Source organism: Medicago truncatula, chromosome 5 (genome assembly GCF_003473485.1).
Source record: "Medicago truncatula cultivar Jemalong A17 chromosome 5, MtrunA17r5.0-ANR, whole genome shotgun sequence".
Classification (NCBI taxonomy): Eukaryota; Viridiplantae; Streptophyta; class Magnoliopsida; order Fabales; family Fabaceae; genus Medicago; species Medicago truncatula.
In genome coordinates, this window is record NC_053046.1 from 7,410,526 (window position 1) to 7,437,665 (window position 27,140).

The 27,140-nt window shown below is 30.8% G+C and overlaps 2 protein-coding genes and 1 long non-coding RNA gene across 3 annotated transcripts; 1 reads left to right on the plus strand and 2 right to left on the minus strand.

The window, feature by feature from the left end:
• The first annotated feature begins 7,327 nt into the window (after window positions 1-7,327).
• On the plus strand, window positions 7,328-9,063 carry LOC11409947 (UDP-glycosyltransferase 72E1). The gene has a single exon (XM_003611890.3). The coding sequence runs from the start codon at window positions 7,389-7,391 to the stop codon at window positions 8,934-8,936; it is 1,548 nt and encodes a 515-aa protein (XP_003611938.3). The 5' UTR covers window positions 7,328-7,388; the 3' UTR covers window positions 8,937-9,063.
• A 5,608-nt stretch (window positions 9,064-14,671) lies between these two features.
• Window positions 14,672-16,656, minus strand: LOC11415588 (uncharacterized). The gene is made up of 2 exons (XR_003012606.2): window positions 15,594-16,656; window positions 14,672-15,015 (listed from the first exon to the last, which is right to left on the minus strand). It is a non-coding gene; the product is annotated as an uncharacterized lncRNA (long non-coding RNA).
• Window positions 16,657-18,275: 1,619 nt separating this feature from the next.
• On the minus strand, window positions 18,276-25,510 carry LOC11416578 (aminopeptidase P1). Its single transcript, XM_003611892.4, has 16 exons — window positions 25,313-25,510; window positions 25,126-25,189; window positions 23,717-23,856; window positions 22,993-23,277; window positions 22,724-22,846; window positions 21,995-22,306; window positions 21,593-21,679; window positions 21,364-21,431; window positions 20,718-20,784; window positions 20,099-20,233; window positions 19,894-19,974; window positions 19,554-19,608; window positions 19,338-19,442; window positions 19,159-19,224; window positions 18,853-18,977; window positions 18,276-18,649 (listed from the first exon to the last, which is right to left on the minus strand). Exons 1-16 carry the CDS (start codon window positions 25,403-25,405, stop codon window positions 18,488-18,490), a joined length of 1,968 nt encoding a protein of 655 aa, XP_003611940.1. The 5' UTR covers window positions 25,406-25,510; the 3' UTR covers window positions 18,276-18,487.
• Window positions 25,511-27,140: the final 1,630 nt, after the last annotated feature.

The following is a 27,140-nucleotide window of genomic DNA, read 5'->3' on the forward strand; positions in this document are numbered from 1 at the left end:
ACTTTAAACATGAGACAATTATCAAACTGCTCAGATCAAATTTTCTTTCCACTTCACCATTTGTCTTGTTTTTATAATTGTCCCTAAAATTGCCGATTTTCTTGGAAGGTATCTTTCACAGCCGGTCTCTCTCTATGGCAGTCGTTGCTTGGAAAATATAAACCACTGGATCGATCCAACGTTTAGTATATTAGATGGGAAATTATTTATAAAAAGAAATTCATCAACAAACTTTTCTCCAATTGTTCCCTTTTGTGAAAATAGAGAGGAAGATGGAGTCTGGAGCCTCTTCTCTACCACTGCAAGTCTGTGCATTGAGGGAGGCTCTAGCACCAGAGTCGTTGCTTTGCAGCAATTGTTGACAGAAAAAAGTGTTGCATCCTTCTCCTGAACAGCAATCATTGTGCAGTGGTGGGGCAAAGCCTCAACTCACTGCAACTGTCGAGACAAGGCTCTGCTTGCTGCAGTAAGGACAAGCAAGCCAGAACGCTTCTCTCTGGGTTTTTTTTGCCTCTTTCTCTAATTGTAGATTTGTTGAATTGTTCACTTGGACGGTGAGTAAGTCTCTATTGTCGTGGGAATGTTATACAAGTGACTCCATTCATTATTCAAGCAAACTCTATTAACCATTCAAGTGAACTATTCTACACACATTGTTTGTCTACAAGCAGAACATGAGAATCTTATGCAGGCAGTGGTAAGCCGCGATTTCACACATGATCACGGAGTTTAGCCGATTAACAGCAGTTAGAACATGATTTTAGCTGACCACCATCATGTCTGATAAGACTTACGCTCTGACATCCTTGCCTATATATATCAATATCATTGTAGAAATGCTTCAATCAATAAATAACTTATCTTTCCCTCTCTTATCATAGTTCATTACTCGACGTAATCAATTGAAGAAAAGATAATCATTGTTGAGAGCTATTAGCTGAATCATCGATTAGCTCTCTAGTTCGACAACAATACCTTTCAAATGAAGAACTCAAACATGTGTTATTTGTGCTTGGAATAAGGTCACTTGGACAAAAATTTCCCAAACAAGTCAAAGAATGCAGTACAGGTGATCCTACCTTTTCAACAAGCCAATCCGATTGATCTTGAGAAAGAATCTCCAAACTAGATTCAGATAAACGATCTGATGATGGGAATCATCATTTGCCATGGCATACAACTTTGTATGCAGATATAAAAATAACTTTTCAAGTCCAACTATGCCATTTATCAAAGCTCAAATGTTGCTTTTTAAATACGATAAACCTATCTTTGTCATAACATACAGATACATGATCAACTGGAAGTGTAATGAACCCATACATCCTATCTATATGTGGAAGCCTCACAAAAAATAATTTTATGTTGCAGATGGAAAAGTATTCACCACAAATCTTATCTCAAAAGGAAAGTTTGAAATTAAAGTACTTCCTAAATGAAAGTTAAGAGAGCAAATTAATTTCAACATCATATCCTGATCTGCACATGGATTCTCAAGCTTCGATCATTATAGCTTAATCCATAAATAATCCATCACTGGCCTCCGGCTAAAAACTCAACACTGGATTAAAGGTCAATGTATTAAGATATCCAAACTAAAATAACCAACACGACAAGCTAACAAGCGCTCTAAGGCTTTGTTTGAAAGTTTGGAGGGGAGTGAAATGAAAGACTTTGAAGAGTTGGAAATATAGGAGAAAATGGTAAAAAAATTCACATTTTTTGTAAGACTAATTTTTTAGAGAATGATAAATTAATGCTATGACTGATATATTTGTAATTTTAAGAGTATTATAACTACATATATTAGATTTGAAGAATTCATATAAACTATTCACAACATCCGAAAACCCTCGTTCAATACAATTTTAAAGTTCCCCAAATGAGGATGATTTTGAATTATGAAGAAAAATGAGCCCCCAAAGTCTTCCCCTCTCAATGTCATATATTTTTTCCACTTACTCCTTCTTTTTATTTCTCCAAACTTCTCTCCTCCCTTCCCCTCCAAACTTGCAAACAAAGTCTAAGAGATTAACAAAATTACAAGTCAAATATTTGCCAAAGTAATAAATACATCGTTTTTCATGTAATATATGTATATTTTTAAATAGGCTAAATTGCATTTTTGGTCCCTTAACTATTTAGGTAGTATCGCTTTGGTCCCTTAATTAAAATTCGATTTATTTTGGTCCCTTAACTTCTCTCCGTTACACATTTTGGTCCTTTTCGTTATTTTTAATTCAAAAACGTTAGGTTTTCTTCATTTTCTTATGGAATTTTTTATGGGATTCTTGTTGTTGAAGGTTGATGGAGATGATATGAAGATGAAAAAGAAGAGAAGAAGATGAAGAAATCCTAACTTGTTTGAATAAAAACTAACGGAAAGGACCAAAATGTGTAACAGAGAGAAGTTAAGGGACCAAAATAAATCAAATTTTAATTAAGGGACCAAAGCGATACTACCTAAATAATTAAGGGACAAAAAAATGCAGTTTAGCCTTTTAAATAATACCCTAAAAACACTCGTTAACATTTTCCGTAACTTAAAAAAAAAGAATTTGGTTATCTGACTTTGTTTTTTAAAATTAGTGTATCAAACAAACAAGACTCAACATGAGAAAAAAAAATGAACAATAAAATCAACTTAACAAATGATAAAAAATGGTATGAGGCTAATATGACTGACAAGTCTTATTTTAATTGCTAAAGAGATCAATCGAGTTGGACTTTAAGGAAGTGTTGCAAGCCCTACATAGGCGAAAACAAGATTTAAGTTATGATTTTTAAATGACAAAATTACATATATAGTCCCTTAACTTAATTTTAAGTAATATTTTAGTCTTTTATCTTTTTTTTTTGTCCCATTTTAGTCATTTATCTTTTTATATAGTTTCAAGGTTAGCCTTCTGTTGCACTTCCGTTAAAAAAACACAATTTATATTATTCTTTTATTTTTCTATTTTCTCTTCACAATTACCCTTTAATCTTTCACACAAATTAGAAACACATTCTGGAAAGAAAAACCCAGAACAAGAAAGGAAAATGCAGAACACGAAACACAAATTACCTGTCATGGCTAAGTTCCATATTATGAATATGGTTTATAATGTAATTTTACGTAATGACTTTTCTAGCATATTATGTAAAGAAAGAACTCCATATTATGACATATCAATGAATGAAGTTCTATTATATAATGGAAGAACTCCATATCAAAAAACCTGTTGAATTTTGTTGAATTGGTTGTATATCAAAAAACCCATAATACATATGCAAAGGTACCACTAAATTCCTACAACCTAGGGACCCATTTGTTAGGAAATAAAAGGGCCGAAGAAGAAAAAATAAATACAATCACAACATAAGAATATAATGTGGAAACTCTAAAACGGGAGAAAAAACCATGACCATTGTCTAAACCGACAACTAAAGATTATTACTAGGTGAATTTTTTTACAATACATGGACTTCTCTTAACTCTCACCTCAATGCCCCAATACAATCACACTCTCACAAAACAAATATTTAAACTAAGTCAGATATAAGCTTAAAGTGCTACTGACCGGTGCATCTAAAAACAAAGAACCTAGGTTCAATATATAGTCTTGGTCTTCCCCTTGCTCCACTAAACTAAGCGATGTCGGACATAATCACCAATAACTAATATTTTTAACCTCTTTCTTTATTCAAGAAACTTGACAATCAAACCCAAACACCATTTTCGTTACTGTTCAAACAATAGGTTTTAACCCAATACGCGAGTTTATTCAAAGTACCAAAATGTAAACCAAAATGCGCGGCATGTAAAAAAAACATAAAAAAGATCCAAAACAATTAGACATTACAAGCCATTATATTCAATCATCTTCCTCGTCACACAAGTCAATTGGGTTGTCCTCGACAGTCCTTGAGGCACCTGATTTTGGTTGAGGACCGAAATAACATGTCCTTCCGCTCCTCCTCAGCCTGGAATGGTTGTAAACCGGCACTTTCGAATCATTTTTTTAACGGAACCATTACATTCGATTCTGTGCCATGTCACAGTCGATTTAGCTTTCTTCTTCTCACCCTCTTTTTTTAATTGAGCAGCATCACCTTGTTTCTGAGACATTTCTACACAATGCAAACATCGGATAAAAAATTCTACTACAAATTCCTAACATTTTTACAATTTATAACAATTTCTAACAATTAAAAGGGTTAATTAAGTTTTTAGTCCTTATAAATATTCACAGTTTTGTTTTTAGTCCCTATAAAATAAAACCACACTTTTTAGTCCCTATAAAATTTTCCATCAGCATTTTTAGTCCCTATAAATTTTTCTATCAGCACTTTTAGTCCCTGTCAAAAATTTCCATCAAAAATTTTGATCCCTAAAATGCTTAAGAAAAATGTCACATGGACTAAAAAGTGTGATTTTATTTTGTAGAAACTAAAAACAAAACTGTGAATATTTATAGGGACTAAAAACTTAATTAACCCTTTCTAATAATACCTAACAATTTCTAACAATACCTTACAATTCCTAATGTACAAATTTGCACATGATAGAAAAACCCTTCTAACAATTCCTTACAATTCCTAACATTTTCTAACAATTCCTAACATTTTCTAACAATACCTTACAATTCCTAACATTTTCTAACACAATTCAATCAAATCATCATAAACATCTAACACCATGAAATCAACAAAACCTTAATATGTCACAAATTATCCACAAAATCTAACAATTCAATAAAAAAAACCAATGCAATAGGATTCAAAGCAATTACTTAATTTTGTGCTTAGAATTGGCGTTGAATGACTTTAGCTTCGACAAAATCGCACATAAGAATTTCAAAACCGCAACAATGGAGTTTTGGAAATTCCTATGTCTGTTCTGTTCTTATAACAGAGTATCGACAGTTAACTGTTGAAGGAACCTCGGTAGTTATTTGCCGCCAGTTCTTTGCATCGGCAGTTAACTGCAACCGAGACATTTACGTATTTTACTGGTGTTTTTCGGTCTTTCAACAAGTGTGAACAGCAAATTTCATATGTTGTGGGTCTTTTGGCCATTTAGAAATTACTCATACTTTATACATGACCAGCATTTTAATTAAAACAAATGGATAAATCACAAAAGATTATACAATTTTGACACAATTAAAAAATTCAATGTTTATGAAAACCATAAACGTAAATGTTTAACTTATCCAAAACTATAAACATCAAAAACATTTTGAATGACTAAATATTATAATAAAATATAAAAGTAAGAAATTTATAAACTTGCTGATATCCTCCACAACCTATATACAAGTTTATAAAAAGGTGTGATGGTTCAGTAGTGTTGTAATTTTGAAAATTCATAAACATATATTTTTATATCATAAATAAATAAAATATACTCCCTCTGTCTCATTATATCGTGTTGAGTGTTCCACACTTACGAGTGCCTAATTTAACATTTAATATATTTAATTATATATTAACAAAAATTATAAAAAATTGATATTTTAAAAATATCATTGAATAAAATTCAACAACATCTTAATTGTTATCATTTGACTAGAAAAATGGTCAAATTATTTTGTGAATAATACACATGATGGAACCATGTCACTTATTTTAGAGCAAAGGGAATTGTATGGAATGCGAGGTGAGATGGGCCGCGGCAAATTAAGCTAGTCAATTTTGTACGGGGTGACCAAGTATAAGAAGAAAAAAAAATTAATATATTAAATTTAGTTGATAAGAAAAATATCACAATTATATTACTTATATAAAATGTAAATTAAAGTAACGTCAAAAAATAAAAACTAACAATAGCTATTTAATAAAAAAAAAAGTTGAGTTTAACAGTACATCAAAGAGTCAAATTCATCTATAATTAACTTTGTCTACATTTACAATATAAACAACTAAATAATTTTATTTTTTTAGTTTTACTTTCACAATTTTCATTGCTAAAAGTGTTTTCTTTTTAATTGGTTAAGATATCAAAAATGTTAAAATAAGACAAAATAAATCTATTAAACAAGTGGTAATCTTTTAAATATTTTATTTCTCTTAATTTCGCACAAATAAACTTATTTAGAATAATTAAACATATTTTATTAAGGTAGCTAAACATAAAATACACTTACCTACACAAATAAAAGAAAATAATTTTTGGGATAACCAAAACTACCACTCTTCGTCGACACATAGCTACGCCCTTAAAAATGGATACTATGATACTCTTCGACCCATATCTGCATATTCTTAGTTTTTTCCAATAATTACCCGTTTTCGCACCCATATCTATAATATGAGTGTTTACCTTATTAATCATTGTGATATTTTTTGCAAGTACCTGATAGATTTGTCAATTGCTATCCCAGTCCATATAGATGAGATGGGACGCTACCTCTAGATTCATAGATCATACATCATACATGGAGGCTAGCCTTGACAACTTGCATATTTGACAAAAAAAACAGTGAGTCCTCCATCCGGCGAGGGGCAACTGAATTATTCTCTCAGACTTGGACAGTTGCTACTTGCTTATCCAGTTCGAGAACTATATCTGCAGGTTGACTAAAACTACCATTATACTGGGTTTGTATGATATTATATTATGACATAAAGTGTAATACACACCATATAATGATTTATTGAATAATTGATGTAAATATTCTATCCTATCCTTTTCAATATTATTAATCTTGAGAAGTTTGTTTTCGGTGGTGACGTGAATTTTGGTGGGTGTTGTCTTCATGGGTTTTTTAGGGTGTTTATTTTCGGACGTGAGGTAAATTTATATAGGGTGTTTACTTTAAGAGGTAAATTTCTAACCCATAATTCTCTACTTTCTCTATCAAATACTCCCTCCGTTCCTTTATAAGTGTCACTTTGAGAAATTTTTTGTTCATATTTAACTCTCACTTTCAAAGTTCAATGCAATATTAAATGTTGTTTTACCAATATTATCCTTAGTTATTTATTGCGGAGAAATAAATATATGAAATGAGATATTAAATGAATAAGGTCATTATAGTAAAAGTATAATTTATTGCATCAAAAATAGTATCAATTGTTGATTATCTTGGTTTATGTAAAATATCAAAATGTGACAATTAAAAAGGAACGGAAATAGTAGTATATTTTTTGGTGACGGGGGATACCTTTTAAATAACATTTATTAATTTTCAAATTTGTCAAAAAAACATTTATTAATTTTCAATGAATCAAATATCATTTAATGCGATACAATGCATTAATTGTTTACAGCACACAAACAAGGTACACAAGGATATATTTAAAAAAAATAAATGAAATTTCTATGTGCAGGTAGAAGATTAAAATATAGGCCTAACATTACACCGTTTCCCAATGTCCATAAATACCTCTTCATCATCTTCATGAATCAACACAATCAAGAAGAAACTAAGCTCACACTCTACAAGAGAAATCAACAGCTTGTAACCATGGTGTCCCAAAAAATTCACTCAGTCCTTCTAGCCAGTCCTGGCATAGGACACCTAATTCCCACCATTGAATTAGGCAAACGTCTTACCACCCACCATAATTTCGACGTAACCATCTTCGTCGTCACAACCGCCACCTCAGATTCAGACAAAACAAAATCACATATACTTCAACAAATATCAAACCTTAATAGCCTCGACATCATTGTAACACCTCCTGTCGATGTCTCCGACAAACTTGACCCAAACAATCCATCCTTAGGATTACAAATTGTTTTAACAATGATTGAATCTCTTCCTTTTATTCGCTCTGAAATCCAATCTATGAAGAATCCTCCATCTGTTCTTATCGTGGATATCTTTGGTACTGCAGCTTTTCCCATGGCACGTGAGTTGCATATGTCTAGTTACGTTTTCTTTGCAACCAATGCTTGGTTCACTGCTGTTAACATAAACCTTCCTTTCATCACAGATGAAGCTTTTTCACGCCATGCTAAAAATCATGAACCGCTTTCGATTCTTGGTTGTGAACCGGTTCGGTTTGAGGATACCCTTGAAACATTTGTTGCACCTTGGGGACCTATTCATAAAAGGTACGTTGAGGTCACAAGGGAAATAATAGCCATCGATGGAATTTTGGTGAACACGTGGCATGATCTGGAGCCGGGAGCTACTAAGGCGGTTATTGAAAATGGGGTTTTAGGAAGGTTTGTGAAAGGACCGGTTTATCCGATTGGACCGCTTGTAAGAACTGGTGAACCGGAGAAGGGTGGTGACAGTGAAAATTTAATTTTGAGTTGGCTTGACCAACAACCGGCTGAGTCAGTGATATATTTGTCATTTGGAAGTGGTGGGACCATGTCGAAAGGTCAGATGAGGGAGTTGGCTTACGGTTTGGAGCTGAGTCAACAACGGTTTATTTGGGTGGTGCGGCGGCCCACAGAGGACAATGCATCCGCAACGTTTTTCAACATTGCGGGTGCAGATGGAACAATTATGGTAGATTACTTGCCGAAGGGGTTTTTGAATAGGACAAAAGACGTAGGGCTTTGTGTTCCCATGTGGGCCCCTCAAGCTGAGATATTGAAACATCCTTCAACGGGTGGTTTTTTGACACATTGTGGTTGGAATTCTGTGTTGGAGAGTATTCATAACGGTGTTCCAATGGTTGCATGGCCGCTTTATGCTGAGCAGAAGATGAATGCAACTATGTTATCAGAGGAGCTTGGTGTGGCGGTGAAAGCGACAAAAACGGTGGCAGAGGGTGGTGTTGTTTGTAGGGAAAAGATAGCGGAGGTGATTAGAAAAGTGATGGTGGATGATGAAGGTGTAGCTATGAGAGTTAAAGTTAAGGAGTATAAGGTAAGTGGAGAAAAAGCTTTGTCCGTGTTTGGTTCTTCTCATGAATCGTTATGTAAGATGGCAAAAGATTGTGAACTTCATCTCCACCATGGATCTGAGGCCAAAGGTCGGGGTGCTTAAGCAATAATTAAGACATTTTTTTGAAAAAGCAATAATTAATTAAGACATTGTTTTTCGTTTATATTTTATTTTTATGATAAAGACGTGTATTTTAATTTAAGATAAATTTTTTATTTAAATTTGCTTACTCATGATCTTAATATATATTTTTCTACATAATCCGGACAATATCATAAAAATAGTTATAAATATGTGATATGATATGTATACGTGAAGTCCGTTTAAAGAGTCCCTATTGATGTACCACTGTTCTTAGAATTTAGTTGAATTTGTTTAACATATTAATATATTGAGTAGTGTTAATTTGTGCCCTTAGGACACATGTTAAGAAACATAAAAGAAGAAATATTTTATAAAATTTTATGCATTCAACTCATTAAAAAGCTAAAGATTAAATGTAATGCACACGTTCTAATTAGCTATTTCTATATTATTTTAACATAAATTGATATAATATGACATTGACAAAATAGATGAATGATACATGCCAAATCGAAGTAACGGTGTTCACCTAATATTAATTGTATTTGATTGACTAATTAATATCTTAATCCGAACGAGTTAACTAAATATCTTAATCTGAATTCCCCAAACATGCTGCTAACGATATCCACGCCGTGTATTTAGTTTTTTCTTGTATGCATACATGCTTTAGCAAGAATACCGCCATAGTTTAATTATCATAATCGAATTAGACAACAAAGAATGCATGCCTCCAAATCTGATTAACGATTTGCGGTGAATCATTAACTAAATTAGCCACATCCTTTTTTTTTACTATAATAAGTAGCTAGTCTTATTCAACGAAGTCTAACCAATTCGTTTTTTTGTCTAACCTTTAGGATTATTATTTTTTTGTTAGTAGAGAAAATGATAAAGACCACGGAAACTCATACATACCGTATAGTTATGAGAAAATGTCAAGTTCATATCATGAGATTTTACTGCTCTATTAGTTACGTAAGAGAAATATTAGGAGAGTGTTAGAACGTCTTGACCATAGTAAAAACAACATCTTTGTCATACATAAAGTAAACAAAACTTTTTTATTACCAAAAAACCACTCCACATTCGGTTGATTTTGCAAAACATGGTTAGAATCACCCCTCCTTTTTACACATTGATTCTAGAGGAAGAGGGGGAATGCTATAAATTCTTATCATGTTCCTTTTATTTGATTTATATTTTCCGAGTTTTCACTTTCAGGGATTTTTTAATATTCTAGACTTCCAGTGAGATTGCCTTCCAAAACACTCCAAGTCCCTCAATATTTTACCCATTAAAGAAAGAAAAAAATCATATATAAGATACAACTATGAAAAAAATTATATGAATTAATATTTTTTAATTCTAACCCAATAGTCTTTCTATTTGTCTTGTAGGCATAACATATTATTAGGTAGTTGAACTCAAATTATTGATAAACATCATTCAAGATCAAATTTCCTGAACAGTATCCCAGTTTGATTCATAAGTGAAATCATTTATTGACCAATTTTATTTACCTTATCATCAAATTTTGATTTATTTAGAATTGTTTTCCCTAAGCAACTAGAGCGATACCACACAAAATACATATGTCTCAGCAAGGAACAAATAAATATCATAAAAATCATCAATAAAATATTTTTGTTAAATGGGTATACGTAATACGTATAAGGTTGGGGATAGGCCGTAAAAGTCTACAAAGATAAGTTTAAGTATATATGGTCTATGGACTCACAAATCATTAATTAACGTGTCGATCAATCAAAAATAGCAAATGCATTCAAAGATTTTTGACAGCAACAATTAATTCAAAGGTTGCCATATAATAAGACATTGCTCTCAAAAAAAAATATAAAAAGACATTGAATTCAAAGGAAATACTTTTTTTTTAAGGGATTCAAAGGAAATACTTATATTTTATGTCTAATGATATGATACACATGATATATTTTTTTTGGGGCACATGATATATGAACATTTGACTTATATTATCATATTAGTAATTGTATAAAAAAGAAAAATTACAAGAGTGAGAAAAAAAGAAGGGATAGAGTGCCTTTTTTGTCCCTTTTGGCTTAACTGAGTTGACTATGATATAACATTATATATGTATGAGTCGAGGTTTAAACCCCAAATTCTTAATTTACTCATTTAAAAAGATGTAAAATTATAACCACCAAACTATTTGATTAAAAAAAGTCTGCAAGTTTTTCAAAGGTCGGTATTTTGAACTTGCAAATCTGCATCGTGTTTAGTCTCTGTGTTTTAAGCTTAGCTTTGTAACATTAATTGAAATGCAAGTAGATACCTTGATCCCTTAATCATTGGTATAAAATTCGATCACCAATCGATACATATGAAAAAATGTTCATTGAGAGGTTAATACTTTAAATCGATATTATTCACTCCGTTTCTTTTCAAGTGTCTCTTTTGAAGAAAAAAAAATATTTCAATTTAATTGTCACTTTCAAAGTTCAAAGCAATATTAAATATTGTTTTACCAATATTACTCTTACTTATTTATTATGGAGAGAAAAATATATGAAATGAGATATTAAATGAATAAGGTTATTATAGTAAAAGTATAAATTATTGTATCAAAAGTATTAATGTTTATTGATTGTTTTGGTTTGTGTAAAATGTCAAAAGATGACAATTAAAAAGGAACGAAGGTAATAATTATCTTGAGGGGATTAATATTTGTTGTTGCACACAAATGACATCTTTGGTTTAAATAAAACTAAGAAGTATCATTAAAAAACTAAAAAACCAATATATTATAAATTACTAGGATATCTTATAATACCCCATCCTTAATCATATGACCATTTAAAGATTTTTTTCTGTCTCTTTTTATGATACATCTTTGATATTTCGGACCACATTAATATTTTTTTTTACAAACATACCACTGTTTATTGTACATAATTTTCTCTACTGCTTAAAAAAGATTATTATATTAAAAATGGAAATTAATCTTCTCACTTAAAAGATAAAATTGTATAAACAATAGTAATTACAAACAAATTTAATATTATTTTCAACTTTTTTTTTTTTGAAAGGGCTTTGATTAACTATATTAATTTTAGTAATTTGACTAAAATTGTATAATATTTAAAGACGAAGGTAGCAATTTATATTGGTAATTTGGATCCATTTGATTTGATTAAAAGTTAATGAATTACATTCGTCCTATTTGTTTTTTTTAGAGCCGATCCTTTGAATGATTGTTACAAAAGGATATTATTTTTTTGTGGTGGTCGGGGTTACATATATTATACATTGTTCCTATCAATTAAGTTAAGTTTACCAGGACTACAAAAAGATATTATAAAATATATATTAAAATTAGTAAAAAAAAAACTTGAAATTAATCTCATGTAGCTTTCAATTTTTTATTTGAATGAATTGTTTTAAACGTTAACACCCCGAAGTCCCATCCCAAGCAGTCCAGGGTCTAACCTTTCTAGCCAACGGTCAACAATTTCAATATTTTTATAAAATGAATGATAACAGGTTAATGAATCTCAGAGAAACAAAGTTAAAAAAAAAAAAGTTAATGAATCAAAAATAAAAAAGTTTGTTTAAATTTAAATTTTGTAAAATTTCAATAAATTGAATGCATAAAATTTAAAATAGAGTATTTTTTATTTTTAAATTCTTTAATATACGTGTTTTTAGAACAAAAGTTATTTTTTAAGGATGAACAAAAGTTATTGTAACCCTCTTTCAAAAAAAAGTTAGTGTAACCAAGTTAGCATCACCCTTGATTTATAAGTATGGTGGTAGATTCATGTGTTCTTGACTTATTAATACTGTTATTCTTGGAGTAAGCACATGCAACTCATCTAAGAACTCTTTCCTCTCATATGTTTTACTCTAATTTTACTTGGTCATAACTCTTTGTTAGAACAAAAATAGATCCAAAAGTCAACCCAAATAATTATGTTATCTTAAAATTTTACCAATTTCTTTATATTAGTTTTTAAATAATTGAGTTCAATTCTTTACCGTGATCGAGTCTTAAAAAATTGTTTTATTTTAAGTATACGTGATGTCGATATCTTATGGCCTACATATTATATATATTAGTTTACGCAATCTCCCCTAAAAAAAAGTTTATGCAATCTAGAGCATACGATTGAAAAATTCTATATTTTATAAAATTTATTATCATACTTTTTCTTAAGAAGTTAAATAATCCACCTAAATTGTCACCAAAAATCTTAAAGAAGAGCACACTTTAAATATCAAACTAACATCATCAGACCAGCTCAAATGAATTAATTTATTATCATATATTATTTACAATTATATATTAAGTTTGAATGTATGTTCATTTAATAGTACTAAATATTTTTCAAAAAAAAATAAAATTTAATAGTACTAAATAAAAGAGTCTTTGTTGTTCATTTTAAAGTTTGTCTTCTAAATATCTATAACAATATACATGATTTTTTTGGGTGAATTTTTTATTAATATTTATTATATTGTTGATAAAAAAAAAATATAGTTTGTTACTATTTAAAAGTGGCAAACACACACACATATATATATATATATATATATATATATATATATATATATATATATATATATATATATGTATGTATGTATGTATGTATGTATGTATAATTTTAATAAAAATTAAAATTTCATAAAAAGTATTTTTTGTAATTTACACTTGTAATGCCGGTCTATATATAATGCCAATTCTCAGTTCTATTTTAACATACCAGATTATATTAATCCTTTGATTTTTAATGAAATGCATTAATTTTCTCTTATAAAAAAAAACCTTAAACCCTTGAACTTTATAAGGTACTTGTATTTATTTAGTTTAATGGAAAATAAAACTTCATGCATCCTATAAAAGTGATGAATACATAAAAAAGTTTTAAAAACACACTACTACAATAATGACAATTAGTAACATTTCAAAATTGTAACTAAATCAAAAAAAATGTTACTAATTAAATTTAGCAACACTTGAACAATTGTTAGGTAAAGCCCGTGTTACTAAAGTGTTTTAGTTACATTTTATAGTACAATTTGTAACAATCAAAAAGTGTTGCAAATGGTACCTTATTGTAACACTTTTTGTATCACTTGTAACAATAAAAAAGTGTTACATTTAAGGTTAAATATGTTTTTAGTCCCTATAAATATACCAACTTTTCGTTTTAATCCCTCTAAAATTTTCCTTCAATTTTTAGTCCCTATAAAATTTTCTATCGCTACTTTTGGTCCCTATTTTTAAGTTAAGTTTGGTATTATTTAATAAAATTATGCAGATATGTGTAGAATATTGTAAAAATATTTTTTTTTAAAAATTAGAATTTTTTAACATAACATAAATTAAATATGAATTTTTAACCTTCACAAATATAAAAATTCATATTAAATTCATGTTTTGTTAAAAAATTCTAATTTTTTTTTGGAGTGATTCTTACAATATTATGAATTTTTCTGCAAAATTTTATTAAAAAATATGAATTCTAGATATGAATTTACTTTAAAGGAGGGACCAAAAGTGAAGATGAAAATTTTTTAAGGGACCAAAAGTTGAAGGAAAATTTTAGAGGGACAAAAACGAAAAGTTGGTATATTTATAGGGATCAAAAACATATTTAACCCTTACATTTATAATTTTTGAGGAGTTGTAAAAAGTGTTGTAAAATTGTCTAAACTATTTTTTTTTTTAATTTATCAAATTTGTCTTTGCTTAGACTTCATTCATATTTGAATTAACCAATATTAAATACAAGTTTTAATAACTACTTTGAATTACATACTCTATAAAATTCCCGCCCTTCACTGTTCTTATTATTGCATAACGAAAATAAACTATGCAACACAATTTGAATTACATACAAAAATGATTACAAGTTTTCATCCAACACAATTTCCCCCCTTCTCTTTAAGGTCATCAAGCTGCACATGAGAAATGCAAGCCTTCTCTTTAATCTCCTTTGTCTTGTGGCGTTGCTTATCCGCAATCATCTTCATAATGTTCTGCCTGCAAGATTGCAGACATCCCTTCCTTATCTCATCACCAGTATTGCGCAACAATTTAATGCAAAGGACGATTCTGTCATGAGAATCATTATCAACTGAATGTGGCAAAACTGAACCAAGCTACAACGTTGATACCATGCTCAACAAGGACACTAAGAAAAACAAGTGTAATAGCTAACAGAGATAATCTTAGAATTCACAATTCAATTAGAATAAACAACAACAACAGCACGGGAATTTGCATTCAACAGAGACTTCATAGATAGTGGAGACAAAACTCAATTAGAATAAACTCCCCAAATTACATGAGCGTTTGTATCTGAACATGATAGGAGTTTAACTCTAATAGAGATAATCTTAAAATTCAAATCATATATCAATTCAAACATATGTACAGTGATAGAAGAGTATATATGGCACTGAGAACACATTTGAAGGAACTTGGTGGCTGTCATAGATTCAGTGGAGGATGTCCTAGTGGCCACTAATCTTAAGGTGTCACATGAATAACATTCCGACTATTTGCTATGTCCAATTCCATCTTAAGTGGTAATATAGACCAAAGATAATTAAGTGGCTTTGAGCTAGGAATCAAATGTTGCTGTTACAATACTAGCTATCAGTATGATGAGTATCATAATTTTTGCTTACCGAATTTTTCATCCAGGATCTTCACACAGGGAGCAAGACAGTTTGCGGTGTAGGAAACATTGCTGTACATTAAGAAACATAAGAATGAATATGAATATCAATCAAAACACAGCACTATCTTGCATTGACATTCTCATTTGTGATACCCTTGCTCTCAACCTCAACATCCGCAACGAGGTCAACAACTTAAATATTAAAGCCTAACCTTATGATGTCAGCTACTTCATGGCCGTAGTCTTGCTCATTTACGTTCTAGATATAAAATTTTAAATGCATCATGGATAAAATCCACAAATAATGAAAAATAGGAAACTAGACCCCTTACTATTTCCTCCAATTGAACTCCAATACATTGATAACCTTGTCAAACTCAGCCCCACTAACATCACAAATTTGTTGCCATGCCCTGCATACCTAGCATCCCCACTCTAAGATAAAAATTAATGCATTCCGAACAAACAATTCCGTTCGTTTTGCAGAATTGAAACACATTTAAAGAGCATAGATGCTGGAGAATCACATTACAAATATTCGAGAAGTAAAAAAAATTTGGTTCAAGCATTTTATCAAACAAAAATCAAGCATTGTACCATAAAGGTTGATTGAGGCATTTTATCAAACACAAAACAAGCATTGTGTCATAAAGTTTAGTTGAAGCATTTTATCGAACACAAAACAAGCATTCTACCATGAATCAAAACAAAAGCAAAATGAAAACAATAACCAACACAACACAAAACTCACACTTCATCTCAACCATTTTTACAACGGGAAAAACAAAAGTGAAAGAAAAAAAAAAGCAAGGCATTAGAACAATGGAAATACCTTCAACAAAGATAGCTAATGGAGATGTGAAACGAAAAATAAAAACAAATACATAATCGAAGATCAAATCAAATATGAAATGGAAGATGGAATTGAATATGAAAAGATGAATTCAAATATGGAATTGAAGATGAAATCGAATAAAAAATCATAGATGAAATCAAATACGAAATCAAAGATGAAAAAAAAAAAATACAAAATCGAAGATGAAATCGAATACGGAATTGAAGGTTTGAGAATTCACCAGTGATCGGAATCGCACATTTAGCTTGCGGCCATGTTCAAACGTTTGCTTCATCTTCGATTTGATCGGAATTGAAGGTTAGTTCAAGCACATGAGAGAGAGAGAGAGTTGAAATGTTTTTTTGTTTTAGAGGAATAAATGTGTTATGATATAAACACTACTAAGTTAGTAATATTAACACTCCTGAAAAAGAGCATTACCAATGTAACACTTATTAAAAAAGGTTAGAAAAATTTCTATATTAATAACCATTAAGTAAGTGTTGTAAGGTGAATGTTACTAAAACACATAAGTGTAGTAGTGACACCTAACCATCGAGATCATGATGTTATTCAATTCTTGATTTGATAAAACTCTTTCATAATTTTCATAGCTTTTTATACAGTAAATTTCTTTCTAATATCAATTTTCATATAAATAGTTAAAATACATACAAGAAAACCATCTCCATTTTTTTATCAAAGACTCGTCTTTATAAACCTCATAGTTGAAAACGCACATCATGCAAAAGTAATTATTATTATTTTTTTGCATGAACATGATGTTAAAAAGTAATTAATATTGCTGAGAGTTTACACAATATAAATTACTCTATCAACTAAATGATAAATTGTTGATTAAAGTGAATAAGTGATTTTACTATATCTTTTATTATTTTAAACAAAAGTGATATCTCAACTCAAATAACAGGTATCCCTTGCAATATTGCTCAATCCAACAAAAGTTAACACCTCAAGATTATAAGCTATTGTGAATGCTAACTGTTCAACACATGAGCAAACCTTGGGGTATTAAGTGAATGGTCCCATGTTTGTTGGAGTTGGATGAAATGGAATGGGTCTTATGTGCCCATCTTTGGATATAATTTTTTAATTGAAAAAAGTTTATTTAAGTTGGACTTCGAAGATTGAACGCTTCCCGCAATTTTGTAGGTAGGTTAACTTCTTATTAATTGAATCAAACTTCATTGGTATCTATATTTAAATATCCGTCCCAAATTGTATGTCACTTTAGAAAAAATATTTGTCCCAAATTGTATGTCACTTTAGAATACCAATGAAACATTAATTATACTTTTCCTATTATATTCTTAACTATTTATTACTCTTTCTTTTTTCAATTCTTTCATTTATCTTTCCCATATCATTTATTAAGGATAATTTTGTAAAACAACTCATAATATCTCTTTCCCACACAATATTAATTACATTTCTTAATATGTGTGAAATGCCCAAAACGTCATACAATTTGGGACGGAGGGAGTATTAAAGTAAGATGAAATAGAGTAGAATTTAGTTACATCACATTCTATTGATTTCCTCTTTTTTGTTTTCACCCAATTTGGGAGGAATGAGATGAAATCCTTGCTTTGATTAACTTTATAATTTAATTATAATTTTATCTTTATTATTTTTAATCATAATTAGCAAAGATCAGTGTCAAAGACTTACAATTTTAAAAATCAAAGAATATGTTTTAATTCTACAAAATAGTTTTTTTAAACAAGGGTAAAAGTGGAATAAAGTAGCCAAACAATGTAATGAGAAATTTATTCCACTCCATCATAAAGTAGTCAAATTGTGGAATAGACACTGTTCCATTCCCCTCCGTTCTTTTTAGCAAATCCAAACAGCCAAACACTTTAATAATGAGCAACAGATTAAATGTACATGCTGTATGCTAATTTGAAGGCATAGTCATCCCAATAGGTTATTTAAAATCTATATTACATTAAATATAAATAATATGAATATGAATACAGAAGACAGCACATATATTATTCTGAAACAATGCAATTTATTAAATTTTCAACTCAAAACACAGCTCACACAGCTACAGGTTCTGTGGCTTTCTTCAACCATGCATTTCCAGCTTCATCCAAATGTGGAGCCAAAATATCTCTACACTTGGAATGATAGGAGTTCAACCAATTTTTCTCTTCTGGATTTAGAAGGTTCAGGTCAATCAACTTTGTTTGATATGGTGCCTGGATGAGATACATCGAACAATTATGAAATACCATGAGAAACAACATTCTATTGTCAGTGACAGCTGATTCTTAAAAATAGTACTAATGTTATAACATAGCGGAACTTGGACAAACCGCTAAAGCATAGCGGAATTTATTAAAAAAATAAAGATCCCACAGAAAACAACTAAACAAAAGTTAATACACAGGTTAGGACTTACCCAGGTAATATGCTCAAACGATAAGTAACCTTTATCGCCAAAATTAAATTTTGTATCAGCCTCGTTGATAACAAGCACATTCTCCAATCTTATCCCAAATGCTCCATCCTCATAGTAACCAGGTTCTGAAAACCAATTCCAATGAACAAAACCAAATAAATATAAGTATAATCGAACATTTGTTGACTTTTAAATTGCGAGTAAAATAAATTAAAAATGATTCAGAACAATGAAATAAGAAAAAAGAAAAATGGCGTGCCAATCCCATAGGCCACAGCACAGGCTATAACAATATATAATACTAACCGTCTGTTACAGTCATGGAAGCTTGCAATGGTACATTTCGTATTCTGAAACTGATTAAATGAGGTCCTGCACATGTTACGTGATATTAATTTAAATTCTGATTTTGAATTAAATTGGAAAATAAATCGAAAAATAGAATCAAAATAAGGAATAGGTAAACTGTGATAGTTCAACTATACCTTCATGGACATTCAGGTAGGACCCAATACCGTGACCAGTTCCGTGTCGATAATCAAGACCATAGTTCCACAAAGGAATTCGAGAAAGAATATCAAGTTGGTGACCTACAAGAATTTTCGAAAAAGGAAAAAGTAGCTAAGTTCTCGTATTTGAAATGGACACTAGCTCAAATTATGCCCAAAAAATTTGACACTAAGAGTCGAACGTTGTAATACCATTTGTTCCATTAGGAAATCTAGCATTTCCCAAAGCAATGTGACCCTTTAGGACCTGCACCAAGTTCAGAAAATCAAGTAACTTAACATAAATCCCCTTCAGAGAATAAATAAAATTGGGAATGCGGGACAATAAATGAAGTATGATCTCAGTTTGCAGACCGGTAAGCTAGTAGCAGCTTTACTTGTATTACAAGATATTAGATGTTAAAAAAGACTTGCTAGCCAAAAGGATGGGAGAATAATTTCTAAACTTGTTCCCCAAATCAAAGTCTCACTTCCTATTGAGTGAAAAAACTTGGATATTAAATGATTAGAAAAGGTAAATATAGGCACATACTGCTGTATAACATGCTTTTTCATGATCCGAAGGTCTCCCGAAATGAACTGTTCGTGTAATATCAGTTGTCCCATCCAGATACTACAAACACACAACAAATTATCAATATACAAAACTGGATATCATACACCAAAAGAGTAAGTTTCACTAGTATTAACAATCTCTACAGGCTTCAGCAATTTTCAATAACGTAAACTAGACAGACCTGGGCTCCAGAATCAAAAAGATAAATTTTGTCTGGATCAAGCTCGGCACATGTTTCTGCTTGTGGAGAATAATGAATAATAGCTGCATTTGGGCCTACTGAAGAAATAGTAGGGAAACTCAATCCTCTGAAATGCTGAAAACAGATTAGAAAACAAAAAGTTAGAATCGAACATAGACTTCCATGCATTCATATTTCTGAGTTTATATTGAAAGAAACATTTTTCCTTGTAACTTCATTTCTATTGTCTTCAAATAATATATACTATTACTAAGCAAATGCAGTCAAATTTCAATTCTAGTATGCTTGAGAAAATGGGGTGAAATATGAACGTAAAATGAAGTTGAAAATGTGTGATTCCTGCATGGTATGGTCAGAGTCTGCAGAAATACTATATGCAACAGCTGACAAGGTCGGTCACTACTTGCACAGAATGGGCTTAACAGACTTTTGAAAAAATATAAATTTTCAGTTTTCTGGGAAAGATTGAAACAGCTTTTTCAAATGCTTATTTCAGAGGCTAAAATCTTTGGCATCTCCACAAGTGCTTTTTCTTTGACAATCTTTTTGCTAAAAAAAACTTATCGAAAAGAATACTTAATTGTCTAGTTGACTTCACCTCTTTTGATGCTCGAAATTCTTCAAGCTTGTCACTTACAGTCACCTCAGTCAATTTCAAGGACTTCCTGCCATAGTTTGAAAACTTCTGTGAGTGTACTTTATGATTTAACTTTTACTGATGCAAATGCATAATGAGCTAATTACATGAAAGATTTTCCAAGGGTACAAACATTTTCAGGAATCAGAAAAAATATCGCCATCACCATTAAGAAAGGTAAAAATAAATCTTATTCGTTTCACCTAGACAATATTCTTCTGATAGAAGGCAAGATAATATTCATGAAAAAATTTATAGTGGGAAGTTTTTTTTCCACTGTCACAAATGCCAACCCGGGCTAACAAATGAAACCAGTTTGCCAGTTTTTTCTTAATTTTCACAAGGTGATATGATATTAAATTATTACTCATGTTAGAGTTTAGGACATTTCGTAATTGAGAGGATGAACCATGCTAATAACTCTAATGCATTTTTTTCATCACTGCTCCTATTTCCTAGGTAAGTCTACATTGGACTAACTAAAATATGAGGATCCCATTCTCAATTTGATTGGACCCACTTATGAATTAGTAGAGCTCACATGAACTTCACTCAATAATAAAGTGTTGAAAGAGCATATTAGAGAGTGTCACGAGAGGATGCTTACAAAGGTTTCTCCTTTTTTACGGTGTTCTCCTCCAAAAAGTATCCAGATGCTCCATAAATATCCTGCATCTGCACATTGCACCAATATTTTGTATCATTAATTGACACCACATGTCTTGCTTCATCACATGGCCGAATCAAAGGAAAATATAATAATAGAGAGAAAAGAAACTGAATGCTCTCATCCAAAAAATCAAATATATCTAGAGACACAAGATCCAAATGCAAACCTTATTATCCAGCCAAACAAGATATTGCACAACAGCCGCACCATCCCGAACATGGGCCTTTCTTAACCCATCCAATTCCACTGGGTTCTACAAGCAATAAAGAAATTAAAAGTGAGTGAAATTGTATGTGATAAAATCAAAATAAATATGTTTTTTTACGATAAGTACTCGTCAAATTAATTTTTAAGATATTTTTCTCAATTTCCTAAGATAATAAACTTAAGGGATGTCAAAAACTGTCAGCCATCATTCATACAGTCTTCCATATGTATCAATGTAATTAGAGCATCCTAATCTATCAAGCAATGTAATTTTGAGAAAACTTCACATTAACTTCTCAACTTTGCCAACAATCAAATGTCATTTATAAAGGAGTATAAGCATAAGCATACATAATACAACCTTTAAAGCTTTTGGGAGAGCCAGAGGAGATTGCTGCAAGACAACTGCATCAGGGTTCAGTTTGGAATACAGTGCATAACAGCATGAAGCTGGATCAGCCCATATGAGGTTGCTACACTTTTCTCCTGTTTGATGTTTACCATTTACACTCTTATTGGTTTCACTGTTTTCAGATTGCTTCGTCACTTCAGCTAGACTAGCCTTGGCAGTAGACACAGAATCAAGCTCATTAGTCGCAAGAAATGCCGCATCTAAGCTTACTTCTGTATACTCTTTAATTTCAATTCCATTCTCCTCTAAATGAGTTTTAACCTGGAAAAAAACACAATTTTCAATAAGTTGTGTTACCAAAGTAGCATCTTCCAATCTGAAGATACAGAGATCATTAACCGAAGTAATACTCTGCCGATATATCATTCTTAATCTTCCCAAGTAAATAAACTTCAGTTTAGTTCAACCACAAATGAAGTTTTCATTGGTTCAAATTATACCATTGTTACTCATTATATACATATACAAGGGCAGAAGAATTTTTATCATTGTTTTAGCACAGTATAGACTTATAGTAACTTAATATATTATAGTTCTATTGCCGGTACTTTTACAGCCATAGGATTCAGATAATTAGCATTGGAGATTTTTAAATAAAGGCCTATAATTCTTATATATCTAAGGAAGACAGACAGTCGGTGGAACAAATTTGGAGCTAATGAGGCTACTCAAACTGACCTCAATAGACACCTTTCGCTTGTCCACATAAATGAAGGCAGAATTGGATGTCACAATAGCAAATGCGTGAACAACAGGACAGTATGCCACATCTTTTCCACGAATATTATACAGCCAAGCAACCTGTATTTGGATGACATCGAATAAAATGAAAAAAAAAATAGCATCAAAAGGGTGAATGTTTGAGGCAGAAAATATCCTCTAATTAAAAAACAAAACTGTAAGGGGAAAGAAACACAAAGTACAAACTGTTAAGAGGATACACTCACTTCGTCGAGTGCTGTTAAAACTATTCCTCGAGCATGCTCCTGTGCAAGCTTTTTTCTCAAATCTTTCAACTTATCTGTGACAGAGCGACCTGCAAACTTTAATGGTTGTACAACGGCAGCATTAATTTCTGCTGGTGGGCGTGTTGTCCATACTTCATCAACCAAATTCTTTGTTGTTTGGACCAGCTTCTGCTGTTTTTTGGCAAAAGCACGTTCCCATCTTTGAGCAGTATCGATTGAAATGCACCAGGGGTCAACCCCAATTGCTGCATCTTTTGGCAAGTTCTAGTAAATGGAAATGACTTATCAGTACAAACATCCCATACAAAAAAAAAAAAAATCACAGTTATAAACATGAGATAAATAGAAAATAGACCGCTCAGCAGCATTTCATGGATGAGGCAAGACTAATTCAAAACATTGTCTTCACGTCGATATCATTTGCTTTTGAAATTTCTAATAGTTTTAAGTTTTATCCCTATTTTGACATATAATTTCGCATGTTTTTGACATATTTTTATTTCTTGTTTTATCTATAATTTTTTAACAATAAAGCAAGCACAAAAACCGTGGTCAGCACCTAAACAAGGAGAACCTATTTGTGGACAACATATCAACAATGCCATGAACAACATCATCTCCTAAATTTTATCTTTAGTGTTGATATTTAGAAATAGCATACATAATAAAAATAAAAAAATTAAAAGCTTTTCTAAACTCTCACATCAGCCATCCAGATATCTACAGCAGGATCTTCAGCTAGACGCATTAGCTTCCACTGATCACTAAGTTGTTGTTCAGCCTGCAGAAAATAACGTCCATCGGTCCAAAGAAGTGCTTCATCCTTTGTTATAAGTGCCAAACCTGAATGCCATTTTAATAAGAAAATGAAAAACAAGAAAGAAAAATATGAGACCAGATTCACAATTCATCTTATATCCATTAACACTAACGGTGGATGCATTCCATAGGAACCACTGAGAATGAATCAGATATGAGGCTGATATTAATTACTGACTAGTCACACTATGATACTCTAGCAACCAAAGCCTAATTCATTTTCAAACTTATAGAAACATGAATTACTTTCACGGAAACCAATTATTCAACTTGAGAAAGGTTTGAAGAATTTTAATGAATTCTTTTTTCTGAATTGCTTGAATGAATAGAACTCAACAATTACACATTCATATATCTCTAGAAATAAATATAAACCTAATTTACGTTTTAGGTAATAATGACGCTACATCCTACATACATCAAACAACAGCTACATGAATCTAATTATACATTTCTACTGCTCTCCCATATATTCCCTCTTAAGATGGATCATGAAGTACATATCAAATGAATAAAGATGTCCGCAGCTAGTTGATCGTTCGAGCTAACAGACAAAGCAAAATCAGGACTATGTGTATTCTAATACCTAGTTGATAAAAGGTTTAGAAAATAATTTTTTTGAATAGCTTGAGTGAGTATCAGCAATAATAAGGTATCGCTAACATAGTTTGTAATAAGTTCTATAGCGCCGAAACTTTTGATCGAAAGCATGTTTGGTATCTGATATGTGTCGGTATCGGACACCGGCACAACACCGACGCATGTGATTACATTGAAGTTTGAACTGTCATTTTCTCAAATTATTATCAGTGTTGACATGACAGTATATGTATGTATGTTTGTGCTTCATAGGAATATAAGTAATCGTTACGAGTCTGATATAACTATAAGCATATCAGCTTATCATCAATCAAGTGGTTATATTATATCAGGTTGTTAGAGTTGGTTAGTAGTTTGCTATTATATCATAAAATTTAGATTCATAAAAAATTAAAATATTACGTACATATAGACATGTACTATGCATACAGCTTATATTTATTTATAAGATAAATTAATAAGGATAAACTACATGAATATACAAATAGTTTGAATCTATGGTTATTAATTTCTAATATTATTATATTATTTGCAATAATTTATAACTGCTGAAGCCAAAAAACCAGAGAAACCTTAAAATTGAAACAAATATTACCTTGGTCAGCAAATCAATTCTCTAAACCCTAAATTAATATATGATACAAAAACAAAACAAAAGGCATCATAAACTTTATGGATTGAATTGAAACTAACCAGCACTTCCAGTGAATCCAGAAACAAATGCACGACGCTTGTCACGTGCAGATACATATTCACTCTGCAAATTACAACAATTATCATCGCATAAAATAAAGATCAGATTAGAAGAAAGAATTAATAATTGAAAAGATAACGAAAATTGATGATTGAGTAATAAATTAACTAAATTAATTAAATTAACCTGGTGATAATCTTCAGAAGGAACAACTAAGGCATGAAGAGGTGGAGAGTGAGAAGACATCAAAGAACGCAAAGCAGAGAGTGTGTCTGCCATTTTTATTTTTTTTGTTTTGCTTCAGAAGTCTCACCGCTGAACTAATGATTTTCGAGTTTGTGTTACAAATGATGACAAGTGATGTTTGATGACATGCTCTTAAAGAGATATATAGATTCTAGTATTTGGTTGTTACATGTACTTCCACTATTCCAGGTGTATCAGTTACAAAAACATTTTTTTTTTTTTTTAATAATATATCTTTTTTTAATACTTAGATTTTATCTTTTCATTTTAACCAATCGATTTTGTTCCACCCAATTACACAGTATATAAATATTTTTTTTTTTTGAAACAAAACTTAATTTGATTTGATTGTTATTTTCTTTTATTTCATTCGGTGGAAAGAAAATAACTTTTTATTTATTACTATGTTTGTCAAGATATTCTATGAAAAATTGTTTATAAAGATAATTTTTTGTTAGTAAAAAACTTATGATTAACATAAAATCTTTTTTTTTGAAGAAGATTAACATAAAATCTTATTAATGCCTATAAACTATTTTTCATAGATTCAAATAAGTCTTACTCAAAAAAAAAAAAAAATCAAATAAGTCTTACTTTAGTTTAAGTTGTGTGGCTTTCAATTTAAATTTGGAAATAAGTCTAGATCATTAAGGAGAAGTTTGTAGAAAAAAGTATTTAACTAAAGATATAGTTAGTTCGATTCTTAGGATAGATGTTTTAGGAACCATGTTCTTGAGAGCATAGTTCCCCATCTCCTCTTTTTGTTGTTTTCTGTTTTCTTTTGTTAGTAATGTACACAAAAAAAAAAGATATAGTTAGTTTCAAATTTCCTATAACTTTGGTATATCTTAAGTGTTTTTTTTTTTGGTTACAATATATCTTAAGATTTAAATAAACTAAATTATCTTTTTTTTATAGTTGTATCAAAACAAACAATTTTTTTAGAACAGGTTTTTTGGGCAAATATTTTATAAATTATTGAATAACGAAATAAATTTTCTTAATCCTTAACTAACGAGTCTTATATATTTATTATTTATGTTTACTAAAAATAAACTTTATAATGTGCAGATGTTTTTACCCACATCAAGTCTATTTGATGAAATAGAACTACCATCTGTAACGCTCCTATTTCTATTAAAGCAATTAAACATGCGAATAATACATTTATTCAAGAAATAGAGATTACGTCATATTCAAAATTCAAAAACCGATAGACATGTATATAAACTTCAACAGTCGCAGCGGAATATAAATCAGAGTGATCAAATATATACATGCCATGAGCAAATAAATCATAAAGATAAATCTCAAAACCCAAACATACGGGTAGTCATCAACAAAATAATAATCCAAAGGAAAATATAAACAACCTAATCTAGACCGACACGACAAGCCTAGATCAGAGCCGACACGACACCGATATCGGAGGAAGCTCCCGATATCCCAAGCAAAGACTCACCGAGACTACTCCTGCACAACGTCTACTCACCCATACAGGCAAGTAGGTGGTTAAAACCACTGGGGGTAAGCATTACATTATCATAATCCAGATAACAATTAAATCAAATAATATCATGCACTTGAATAATAATAGTCATGCATAAATACTTATATCACAACTTGATAGCTCCTATCAACATATATCAATCGCATGAGTAATTATCCAATCATAAACATTCATTCACAAACATCAATCATTGAGCAATCATTATCAACATTCATTCATCTCAATTCATCACCAATCACCCATTTCACATAGGACTCA